This window comes from Cupressus sempervirens, chromosome 8 (assembly GCF_028749045.1).
Source record: "Cupressus sempervirens isolate cs-2001-9-10 chromosome 8, ASM2874904v1, whole genome shotgun sequence".
NCBI classification, from domain to species: domain Eukaryota; kingdom Viridiplantae; phylum Streptophyta; class Pinopsida; order Cupressales; family Cupressaceae; genus Cupressus; species Cupressus sempervirens.
The window spans coordinates 146,811,629-146,824,600 of NC_143125.1; the positions used below are offsets into that span (position 1 = coordinate 146,811,629).

At 33.6% G+C, this 12,972-nt stretch overlaps 1 protein-coding gene and 1 long non-coding RNA gene across 6 annotated transcripts in view; one reads left to right on the plus strand and one right to left on the minus strand.

The window, feature by feature from the left end:
* Positions 1–12,972, minus strand: part of LOC149541970 (uncharacterized) — an 81,050-nt gene that overhangs the window by 25,555 nt on the left and 42,523 nt on the right. For 2 of the 5 annotated variants that reach the window (XR_016355404.1, XR_016355403.1), the window contains exon 5: positions 9,337–9,547. The exons of 1 other annotated variant lie outside the window; for it this stretch is intronic. This is a non-coding gene — a long non-coding RNA (uncharacterized LOC149541970). Of the gene's footprint in view, positions 1–9,336; positions 9,548–10,268; positions 10,567–12,972 lie in introns of those variants that run through there. 2 more of the 5 variants (XR_016355406.1, XR_016355407.1) reach the window with 2 other exon arrangements.
* Positions 1–12,972, plus strand: part of LOC149541971 (replication factor C subunit 3-like) — a 78,834-nt gene that overhangs the window by 25,269 nt on the left and 40,593 nt on the right. The window contains exons 3-5 of the mRNA XM_089797017.1: positions 8,454–8,564; positions 8,707–8,739; positions 8,969–9,140. Of these exons, the coding sequence (XP_089653143.1) occupies positions 8,454–8,564; positions 8,707–8,739; positions 8,969–9,140 (316 nt within the window). The remainder of the gene's footprint in view (positions 1–8,453; positions 8,565–8,706; positions 8,740–8,968; positions 9,141–12,972) is intronic.

A 12,972-nucleotide genomic window follows, 5' to 3' on the forward strand; every position in this document is an offset into this window, starting at 1 on the left:
CATGAAGATAAGTATGAATGTCTACAGCAATCATGAGAAGCTCAATCATTCTCTACAAAGATTTAAAACAAACATTCCCGTTATCAGAAAGACGGCAATAATGATCACATGATGTGAAGCATATATCAATTGGTACAGAGAATATACGACCTCCTTAACTCTAACTAAGCAACAGCTAAGCATTTCGATAAAGACATAAACCAAAGTTAAGCGACTACATGTGGGGAACAGCAATTAGTTGATGGAAACAGCGACTTGGACATATGCTGCACCAAAAGACTTATGATGCTAGCAATTACTTCACACGTCTGTTCATTATGAAGAGTCACAGGCAAGACTTAGACAAAGATTGATGGAGTGTGATGAATAGCGTTTAGTCAAATAAAACAAGGAATCTACTAATCAAAGGGATGTCATATACTATCAAATATATAAATAACCTTAATAACATTGTTCAGTTATTAAGAATTGATGATATTAACAACTAAACATGACTAATTAGATAGCAGCCTTAAAGGAAGGCTTATCAAAGTGGTGCATTAAAATGACATATGATTAAGAAAAAGGAAGTGTCCTTTGGAAAGATAACCATTCCCATGTATGTTGTATAAGATGAGGTTGGCATCATGGACAGAGAAAGAAAAAGAATCAAATGGGAATAAGGAAATCTGAGGAAATGGATAACTTTCACTTCAAATGAGATAGAACTATCAGCAGAAAGAAAAGGATGATAAGAAACAGACTTCATTAAATAGTCTCAGAACAGCATCACTACATATAATTAATACACAATAAGTATTTGCTAGCTGTTCTGTATATTGATTTCGTATACATTTGAGTGACATGTTATTATGCTGATAATACAAACACACACACTTATACATGCCATTCAGTAGTTTAATATATGCATTTCTCTGATAACTTATAAATGCTGTAATATAGAAATCAAATTTGAAATATTAAGTTCTGTTTGTCATAATTAGCCATGATAGAAGAAATGAGATAGTCACAGGATAGAAAATGGTGATGAGGCCATCTTCTAAGCGCACCACCTCATACTGGGCTAAGGAGTTCCACGAGGCCAAAGGGGGACAAGGTGACTGCCTTTAGACTTAGAAGGAGAGACTTTCCAAGCACCCTCTTGTATATTCCTCGTGACCTATATCACGGTGAACAATTGCATTGAGATGTTAAATCATTGGAGATAAGCTAGAAGAGATAAGGATGAGGGAAATGGTAATAGGACACCATACTAGGCATGCCACCTCATTCATATGGCGAAGGGCCACATCAGGGCAAGAGTGATGGTATATCTGCTCTTGGGCCTAAGGTAGGGGGTCTCTCAGGCAGCTCATCAAATCAGCCTACCTTATTACTTCTATGGTTAAGCCATCTTAAAACAGATTCAAGCAATCTACTAATCTGATATATGCTTATTTCTAACTAAAAAATATCTAATTATGAATTCTGATCATAATGTTTCCTAACTTGTTTGGAGGATTCCAATCGAAGCAAAACGTACCCTAAAAACCCTGCTTGCTTTAATATAGGTACTGTAATCTAAGACATAATTTGGGTTTTCCTAATTTGGGGACACTATAAATTGTATCAGAGCATAATCCTGCCATCCTGTGGGACAAATCTACCATTTTTTCCATTTAAATAAGGATTAACTATTCAGCCCTTTCCTTAAGTAGGTTAAGAATATAATCATGTGGGCCAAGATTGCATGTCTACATGAACCTTGAATTAAATGCTTAGTTTAATTGTATTTCTCTTCATGTGTATACCTTGTGTTAGTTTTATGATTGATGAACTTCGTGATTAATATATGCTTTATGGACTGCTTCACAATGTATATTTGATGATTGCTTCATGTCTTATGTGTCTGAGGTGTATTCATTGCTTCATATCTGACATGTTTGGTTTGTACTTCTACATTTCTGCATACATTATATGTCTAATGAGTGTATATGTACTGCTCCATGACTTACGTGCTTGGCATGTGATTGTTTTACCCCATGCTTTGTGTCTGATGTGTATTTAATATGCCTGACATATATACTTCATTCCTTACATGCATTTATATGGCTTCATGCCCTATGCGTATTTATACTTCATGCCTTGTGTACATATCATGCCTTGCGTGTACCTATGCATATTACTACTTCATGCTTTATGTATGCTTCATGCCCTAGTGTATTCGCATGTATCCTTCATGTGCTACATGTATGCTAAAGTGGATCTATATGTATGTGTTTACTCCCTTACTTCAACAAGTTCATGTGTACTTATTCTTTATGTACTATGTGCATTCACATATGTACTTTTTAAGTAAATTCATGTGTATGCCTCATGCTTTATGTGCTATGAGTATTCACGTGTATGCTCCATGACTTAAGTGAACTCATGTGTATGCTTCATGCTTGAAATGTTGTGTATTCATGTGTACGCTCCATGACTTAAGCTCACATGTATGATTTGTGCTTTATGTAAATTATGTGCTACATGTACTTGTGTGTATGACCCATGCCTTGTGAGTGCTTCACACCTTAAGTGTATTCGAGTGAATACTTCATCATTTATGCATATTTGTGTATCCTTGTGTATGGTCCATGCTCTACATCTATTCATTTGCACACTTCATTATATGACTCATGCCTTATGTGTATTCATGTGTACGTACATGTTATCTTAAAAGGATGCCCCATGCCTTATGTGTATGCTTCATGTGTACTCATGGATTAGCTTTGCATCTTCGGGATATTTACATGTTTGCTTCATGATAGATGTGTTATAAGCATGGTTACTTCATGGTTGTGCATACTTTTCTAATGTATGCCTCATGTCTAAAGGGTTTTCAATAAGTTATTCTGCGTGTGAGTACTTATAAGTCCTAGATCCATATTAATGCTTCCTAGCAAGACAACAAAATGAGGTTAATATGCTCCATTCTTAATACACACAACGTTCTAGATAAATGTCATACTTTTAACTCTCAACTTAATGTAAGAAAAGTATGTCTGTGCTTCTATTCAAGGAGGTGTATGTGGCATGATGCAAGTGAGAAAAAACTTGTCTAAATTATCAAATTTCCATTGAAAAACTCAAAATAAAGATAGAAACGTAGGTCTTAAGATATTAGAAATTTAAGGGTTAGTTTAAGAATTAGAATAGAGTTTGTTGAGGACAAGCAATTTTGGAAGGGAAAAATTGTCATGTATCCCTGTTCAAAACCCTCATTATAGTGTCTGTATCCTTTTCACATCACGACAACCAAGTGCTCTGATTTTGTAAAGTCTCTCAAGAGAGAAAATTCTGTCAAAGGAAGTAAGATATGTTATCAAGGATGTGAAGTATAGGATCAGAAACTACAATATATATACCATTGATTATAGCAACACACCTGGCAACACTCAGTTACTTGAGATTGATAGCCCAAAAATACAGATTATGGGAGAACATATGTACCATGTATACTAGTATCAAAGCTAGAATCTGCAATGGGGAACATTAAAGGCTATCAAGATGATAAGTACGAATATCTACAGCAATTGTGAGGAGCTCAATCCTTCTCTACAAAGATTTACAAGTAACATCCCTGTTATCATAGAGGCAGCAATAATGATCAGTCAATATGAAGCATATATCAATTGGTATGGAGGATATACTATCTCCCCAAATCTGACTAAGCAGCATAAGCATTTTGATAAAAACGTAAACCAGAGTTTATCAACTGCGTGTAGGGAATGGCAATTAGTTGACAGCAACAGCGACTTTGAAATATGCTGCAATAAAGACTCATGATGCTGGAAATTACTTCACACCGCTGTTCATTATAAAGAGTTGCAGGCAAGACCTAGACAAAGATAGATGGAGTATGATGAATTGAATTTAGACAAATAAACCAAAGAATCTACTAATCAAAGAGATGTCATTTACTATCAAATAATGAAGTCAATAACCAATAACCTTAATACCATCATTCAATTATTAACAACTGACAGTGTTAAAAACTAGACATGTGACTTATTAGATAGCAGCTGTAAAAGAAGGCTTATCAAAGAGGTGCATCTAAAATGAGGTGATATGGTTGAGGAATAGATGCGCCTTTTGGAAAGACAACCATTCCCACATATGTTGTATGAGATGAGGTTCAAACACATTTCATTGGGCATCATGGACAGAAAAAGAAAGAGAAAATCGAATGGGAATAACAGAATCTGTGAAGTAGATAAGTTTCCCATTGAATAAGATAGAACCACCAGAAGAGAGAAGAGGATAATAAGAAACAGACTTCAGTAATCATCTCAGAACAGCATTTCTGCATATAAACAATATATAATAAGTACTTGCTAGTTGTAATCTATATTGATTTGGCATGCATTTTAGTGACATGTTATTATGCTGTTATATATATATAGACACACACACTTGTACATGCCATTCAGTAGTTTAATATATACATTGCTTTGATAACTTATATATGCTGTAATGATGAAATTACATGTTAAATACTATGTTTCCTGCCTACCATAATTATCCATGGTAAGGAAAATGAAATAGTCACAGGAGGGAAAATGGTGATGAGGTCAGCTTCTAAGCATGCCACCTCATGCTGAACTAAGGAGTCCCACGAGGCCAAAGGGGGACAAAAGGACTGCCTTTGGGCTAAGGAGTAGAGACTTTCCGGGCACCCTGCAGTATATTCCTTATGACCTCTATCATGGTAAACAAATGCATTGGTACAAGAAAATCGAGACAATGTGGAAGGAACGAGGATGAGGAAAATGATGATAGGACACCTTACTAGGTACACCATCTCATTCATATGGAAAGGGCCACATGAGGAACCTCATTCTTACCTTATTACTTCTATGGTTGAGCCATCTTAAAACTGATTCATGCAATCTATTAACCTGACATATAATTATTTCTAACTCAAGAATGTTTAATTATAAATTATGATCATAATGTTTCCTAAGTTGCTTGCAAGTTCTTAATCAAAGAACAAAAGGTCTCTAGAAAACCTCACCTGTTTTTATATAGGAACTATAATCTACAGAAAATTTTGGGTTTTCCTAATTTGAGGACATTACAATCATCTATTGAAGTCAGATCATAAGTTTTGGCTTCCAAACTTGCAATTTTTTTCTTGTATCTAATTTTTTTGTAATTTTGTGTTGGAAAGGTATTTTAGAGCTCTAGGTATCCATATATAGTACATACACTTATTTCAGAATCTGCCCCATGTATATTTTAATCTGTTTTTGTGATTTCATATTCTAGTCAATTACTTGGATGCTATGGCACCTGAAAAGGATCTATTTGCATGACAGGACTTCATTTCATGTGCTTAACATGTATTGATGTCATTGATCTCTGTTTTTTTTCATTTGAGACGAATCATGGGTGTTTGTGTTCATCAGCTTGGGGTAACATCTTTGACCATGTCGTACGACTAATTTGTTCTAATATTGATCATGACACTATGGATAGTAGATCAGCTTGGGGTAACATCATAGCTTTTTCCTTTTCAAATGTGTTAGTTGTTTTGGTTACACATGATTTCTAAGAGTTATGGGGTCCACTATTGACACCAACGCTTACTAGTCATATTCTTCACAAGCTTGAGCTCAACCCCCTTCATAGGTGATGGCAGTTGAAATGACTTGCATAAATCATGTTCAACATGAATACAACAAGATTTTCATATGAACAGTTCATCCACAAGATGATCCTTTGTAAGATTCTTGCTTATAGCTGGTATCTTGATTTAACCAACCCCACATGGATTTAACCATAGAAGCATTAATCATTTGGAGAATAAATCAGCAAACTAGAGGAGTAGGAGTTTTTAGAAAAATTGGGAAAATTTTGAATTTACAAGAAAATGTGAAATATTGAAGAAAAACAGTCAATTAAGTACTTTTTTAAAAAACAAATTAAGCATTCCCATAACATAGATGATAAAGGACTCATATAAATGATTCATTGCCCTTGAACAACTCCTAATATATTTTAACTTGGAGGACTCAAATTCTTAAAATTGATTTTGTTTGTATAAATTTTCAATCAGGCTATGATTTGAAGCAGATCTGAAGCAGCACCAAAATATGATTCAGGCTTTCTCGTTTCTCAAAATCAAAGTGAAGCTTTCTTCGCAAAATATTGACGATAAAAGAAAATCTTAATATTCATATAAGTAGAATTCATTTTCTAGAATTCTCTCAAATTCCTTCTGTTATATATACTCAACAAAAAAATATATACAAAGTTGGCATGGAATACACATATATGAAGTGATATATACACGTCTATACCAAAACAACTTTATATATGTTGAACTTAGAGAATGAATTGCATGAATTATATAATTTAATTCTCAGTAGAGTTTTAAATATCCAGCAATTTCATTAATAATAAGAACTTATATGTCAAAATTGGCAAGCCTAGAAATGATATTGTGTCGCTTTTTGACAATCAATTGCCTGATAAATTGCCAGAGAAGCGTTGAAAGTTGTTGACCAAAAAATCTCCATTTTTAGGGAATAGATTGCTGCACATGCAGACTCGATTGATTGCGTATAATTGCAACTTTTTCCATTTTCTTCTTGTATACTATTAATATATATTAATAATCAATAATAACTTAAATTTTGAAACTACTTTATAATATTAACTATAAACTATAGGGGTTCATTGCTTCCCCATTAAAGGGTCATCTATAAAAGTGCATAGTAGTTATAGTTTTAAAATTAGTGTATAAATATCAATTATATATTTGACCTCATCAAAAATCGAGGCATGTAGAAAACTCCATTCATATTGAAACCACAATTTGGAACAAATTCATTGACCGTTTCAACAATATCTCACATGCCCCCCGACATATAGGATGATTGAGGCCATTTCATATTTTGTTGATGACCACCATTGCTCCTCCTACTCCTATATTTAAGGTTTTTCAAAGGGGAGAAAGAAAACTAAAGGGGAAAACCTACAATTTTCCCCACGTCAATTCTGTATTGACTTTGCTTGCATCCTGGAATGAACCCTATTTCTGAGCGATTTGTCAATTTTGTCAGTTATTATATAGGGTTTCATAGGTTTTTGCAATGATTTTTTTACGTTTGTTTGCCATTTTTTACAGAATTTAATATGATCTTAATGTACTTTAATGCAAGAAGGTCATTGAAAATTGGATCAACAATTTTTTCATGAATCAGAACTTTTGCGGGGAAAATCAGTTGGCTCTAAGATTCAAGATAAATCGGTTATAATTGGGATTTTTCGCAGATTTCTGCTTCTATATAATAAATTACTTGAAATAATTTTACCATATCAAATCCGAAAAAAGACCATTTTATTTGGTGTTTGATGTTTCAAGGCTTGTCCTCAGTTTTTGGTTTTGGCTAAAGGCTAAAGATCTTGGTTCTAAACAATTTATTTCTTCACTCCATTTTATCCTAAATAGTCATCTTGGTTGTGGGCTCTGTTGAGTAGTTCAGGCTTGTTCCTATAAAAAATGGAGCTTTTCATTTCATTCAGAATTGAGATTTTGCTTCAACTTTGGAAGACCATTAATCCAGATAACTCGACAGTTGGTCATTATTTTCATCGAGATTCTGAACTAGTTATGGTTTCTATGCTCTTATACGGATCTAGAGCTATCAAAAAAAACAGAGCTAAGCCAAACTATTCAAAACTGCTAAGTTGTTGGAGAAATATTGTCACACCATCAATCAAGTGCCCCCTGAGTATGCAACACAAAATTAACTTACTACTTAGTAATATTCAAATCTTGCATATCACTTCCTAAGTGTTATGTCTACCACATACATATTATAAAAATTAATATATACTAATTACAAATTATTTTTTCTATTCATTTTATATATAAAATGAATATTTATAATTATGTTAAATAAAATTGGAGATGCTAATATTAATATACTTTTACTCTTCCATTTTTTTCTGATAATAACCAATATAATCAATATTTGTGAAATAAATAGCATCTAAAATGTTTCAGATGTCTCTCTTCATGCAGATATATACACATTAAAAATAGTTTAAAATATTTAAATTTTCTTTATCTTTAATATTATCGTATCTTAAATACATGTTTGTAAACATAATTGATGTATCACAATGCTGAATATGTACTTGTATAAATAATTAAAGAGTAATTTTTTTTGTAGATAAGCAAAAAAACATACATGGTCTTTATCTACATCTAAACAAACTAAGTTCAGTTTCCAAGTATATGTGACATTTTTCCTTAATCAAAATAATTATCAAAATCTTGAAATTATACATAAATAATACGTGGGAAATATCTATAAAAAAATTAACCTTGTCGATCCAAATATGCCAATGCAGTAGAACAGATGTATCTTGAATCTTAATGATTGTCTTTACACAAACAATTGTTTTATGATGTGATTCAGGTTTCTCAAAGGCGCTGTCCACACATGATTTTTGAAGGTCCTCCTGGTGTAGGGAAAACTTCCCTTGTCCGAGCTATGATCCAAGAAATATTTCAAAGTGAAGAGCAAGTAGTATGATTTCAATTCTTTAAAGTTTTAAACACTAGCCCTATACAGCTTTTCAATGTTTCTTTCATGGAATCAATTTAATACGTTGAACAGCGTTCCCATTCCATGGGCCTTACAACCTGTTTATACTGGTTTGATTTTGCAGATTAGACATGGAAAAATAACAATCCAGCTGAGGGTAATTTTTATTATAAGGGTGATTTAGATTGCATCAGAACAAATAGAGCTGGTAGTCAAGAAATTTTGGCCAGTTCGTGGTTTTCAGGAAATATAATGCATAATTGTAACTTTCTTATATGAATGTTTTGAGTTGTGTTTGTCCTCTCTCAGTTTCTTTAACACTGTACTTGAATGTTTTCTGCTGATTTTCACAAGCTATTCATTCTTCTGATGCATGTCTGCCTCAGGCAGAATCGGAGACCAGAATTGTCGTACCTATTAAAGCAACTTCAAACCACATAGAAATCAATCTAAGCAGCTTGAGTGGTTATGAGAAGGATGTTATCGGCTTTCTTATCAAGGAATTCCACAAGGATAGCCTTGAAAGAAATATGACAGAAACTGCTGTGGACTATAAAGGTATCCTGTAAATTGCTTGTTCACAAAACACAGATTTGATACAGATAAAAACCAAACTGCTTGCAGATACGATTTAAATTTTAAATGGCTTTCATAGATTCTGTAATGCTACACCTGCAAGAAAATAAAATAGTAATAGTTATCTATAACTAAGGAGCTACTCTAGATAATTGTAGTATTATAATAAAACTTGTACTAGCAGTGTACATCCTTCCCCATTTAATTAAAATTTATGTCTTTTTATGTCACACACCCAAAAATTACTCTGGATAAATGCAGACAATAAGGCCCATAGTAGCAAATATAGAAAAGAAATTGCAATAAATCATGGTTTATCAAACATCAGACCAGACATAATGTCCCAGTTCACACCAGGGTTTTTTTCCCCATTCTTTTTCCCCCAGTGCCTGCACTTTGAATGGGGTAAAATGTAAGTTAATTAAAATTTAATAAAGAAAAGGACAGAAGTCTATTATCAAACCAAAAAAAATCAGACCAGAAAATTGCTTTTTATCTTTAGAAAATACAATTTCTTCAGAAAAACTGATTTCTGCAAAAAGAAACATAAACTAGATTTCACAAAACCCGCCAAAAAACACAATTTTTAACAAAGATCTAAGCAGAAAAAAATCACATTACGCAATTTTTAGTTAATACAAGTCTGTGCTGTGCATGTTGAACATAATTCTTTGTTAAAACAAATTAGAGTTTCTAGATTTTTTTCAATCTCTATGGCTATCTTTTCTTATTTTTCCCTAACCCTGCTGTGAATGTTTTAACCAACCCTGTCCTGATTTTTCCCAATCAAGTGGTATTTTATTTTTATTGTTTTTGTTATTTGGAGACAAAATATGGCTGGAAAATGAAATAAAGAAAGAGGTTTACCAATGAGACAGAACTGTGAAAAGGAACAAGCAGAAAATATAATTGCAGGTATATCACTACCTATAATGGTTAAGATTTTGAGGTAGCTAAAACATTTCACAACCCTAACTGAAAATTCATATTTAATTAATAAATATCCCAGAAGACTGAAAAGATGAATGAATCACTTAACCTGTTTGATAAAATCTTCTACTTATTTTATTTTTTATTCGTGTCATCATAACATTTGAGTACTCGGTGATGTCTTGCTCAAGCTTGATCCATCCCTTTATTCCCATTTATTGAAAGTTATCAGTATTTCTCTAAATTTTGAAAACCCAAAAATAATTACTTGATTGCAAATTATAGGTACAACAGGGCAACCATACAAGAAATAAACCACAACAGCTACACCTATCAAGTCCTCTCAAATGATACCATTGACCCCTTTCCTCACGACTAAATAATTGGCATCCCCAAAGTCAAATATAGCAGTATGTGATGAACTTTCCCGTGCCTGGCAAAATTCATGCTCAAAATATGATCCTCAATGGTCTAAATGCTGGAAACAAAAAGTTATTTGATCAATGCAGTAAAGAAAATTATAGCTGAAATAATGACATTCAATCAAGTACAAGAAACAAATTTACCAACGATTAGGCCTAATCCTAGTTAGGCAATGAATGTCAAAACTGATTAAACAAAAAACCTTGCCATTGGTATGTATTCAATGACAAAGCCAATAAAGAAGCCTTATTGACAACATACTTGTACTTATATGTGTGTTATCTTTTGGACTAACCAGGTAGAAATGCTCTTGGGGTGATGTGTGTGAGAGACTTGAATGGTTATGCAAGTGCAAGGTGCAATAATTCAGACTTAGCAACTCTATCCTAGGAACAGTCTTGTTACCATTTAAGCTTGCTTCTATATCCTTGAGATCAAACCGCAATCAGAAATATCATTTGATTGTGAGTGGCTTGTCCGGTCTAATTTTCCCTTCTAGTACTGGGGATGTTTCGGGGACTTTGGGATAGCCAAGGGATGTCCAACCACATCCCTGATTTTTGAAGATTTGGTGGGGATGTCAGAGAAACTTGGGGACATCACCCAAAAAAGTGGGACAGATGGAAGTTCTAGGGATTACTGGGGATGCCATAATCGTCCCCCAACGATACCAGGGACGGTTATTCATCCCCACTGTTTTACAAACAAAAAAGTCAAGAATAATTAAAAATGCTAATTTGTTTTTCCTTGTGAGGATCGGTTTGTGGGTACCGCCTTCTTACATGTCCTAGAAAGCCAAAAACATGGATTATGCTTGCATTTTTTCCATTCTTTTTACACACATAGAATTTTCAAGTTATTTACTATAATGTCCCCTTTCTAACAGGTTAATTCATGTTTTGTCATTAGCCTATTTCTTCATGGTCCCGTAGGCTAACCAGGACTCAGGAGGGATCTGGGGGATATTTGGCCTAGGCATGTCCAATTTCAGGCCAATCCGAGTTTAATTGATACAATTTTGATAAAGTTTAAGTTACAAAGTTAAATTAAATTAATTATTAAATGTTCCCTTTCATTAAAAGTACATGGGCAACTTAATATGGGAAATTTAATATTAAAAAGTAAAATGTGTTCTCTAATATCCCACATTGCCTATGAGATGATTAGACCTCTTGGGGAAATAGATAAATAGAGGCTGAGAGAGCTTTTGGAGATAGGCTGGGATGAGATTAATGTTAACCTATTGGATTTCGTAGAGATCTAATTATTGGGCTTGGAGGACGGAATCCCTCTTTGCTAGCATTCTCTTCGCTGTTGGAAGACACAGTCAGGAGGATTAATGGTGTTTTCATTCAGGAAACACATTGGGCTTCATTGGGTGCTTTCGCATGAAGATTTTAGAGGGATTTGAAAGTGCAGGTTCATGAATATTGTTTTTGCTACAGTGCTGCGTGAATAGTATTTTGCTACAGTGTCGCGTGAATAGTGTTTTGCTACAGTACCGCATGAATAGTGTTTTGCTACAGTGCTGTGTGAATAGTAAAAATGCTACAATTCCATGAATAGTGCTGCTATAGTGCAAGAACAATGTTGGTATGAAGTTTACTTGTTTTTTCCTGCTGATTATAAGTTTGGAAGACTACCATTACACCTACAGACCACTACAACATTCAATTCCAGGTCTCTTCTATCATATTTTCATAACTAAGCATTGTAATTGTTGAATACAAACCTGAATAATTATCGCAGCCCATAAGGCAGTTGAATGTGCACATTTATATTGCAAATCAGAATTTAACAGCAAATAAGAATTGCATATATTGTTGTATGTCTGTCAAGTGTTTGATAAAATGCCAGGTTGATTATTAAGCAATTTAATTGATATCACATAGTAGTTTGCAAGTCTCTTTCATTGAAAAAAATAGGGGTGGTCATTACATTTACTTCTACTCTCTCATTGACATCGGCAACAAGGTTAAAATAAATACAAGAAGGTTAAAAGTCATTGATAGTAAATTTGGAGATGGGACAAAAATTGTAAATCATAATCAATTTAAAGTCAAGCAAAAACAAATGACAATCACAGCATTAATCTCTTCATACAATAATAGACCTGGCTTTGCAATCACAAGCATTCGTAGACCAAGATGTTGATCATCACAAGTGCTCATGAGTCAAATAGATTCTTTTCAAACTTACCTATTCAATACTTGCTGCTTCAAACAGAACTATTTGAAGTTCTTTTGTCCCTTTAGATGACTCTGATTTTGATGCAGAGTTGGCTGAATCAAAATAGGAGCAGCAATGTGCTTTGTTTTTACATGAAATTATATGGCAGCCCTTAGCCCTTGGGCATTTTTGGTTTTGTATATTAAACTTATGTACACTTTCTTTGTTATCACTTGCACATATGATATTGACAATTAACATCGAATTCTAATTTCTGAATTTTGAATGCATA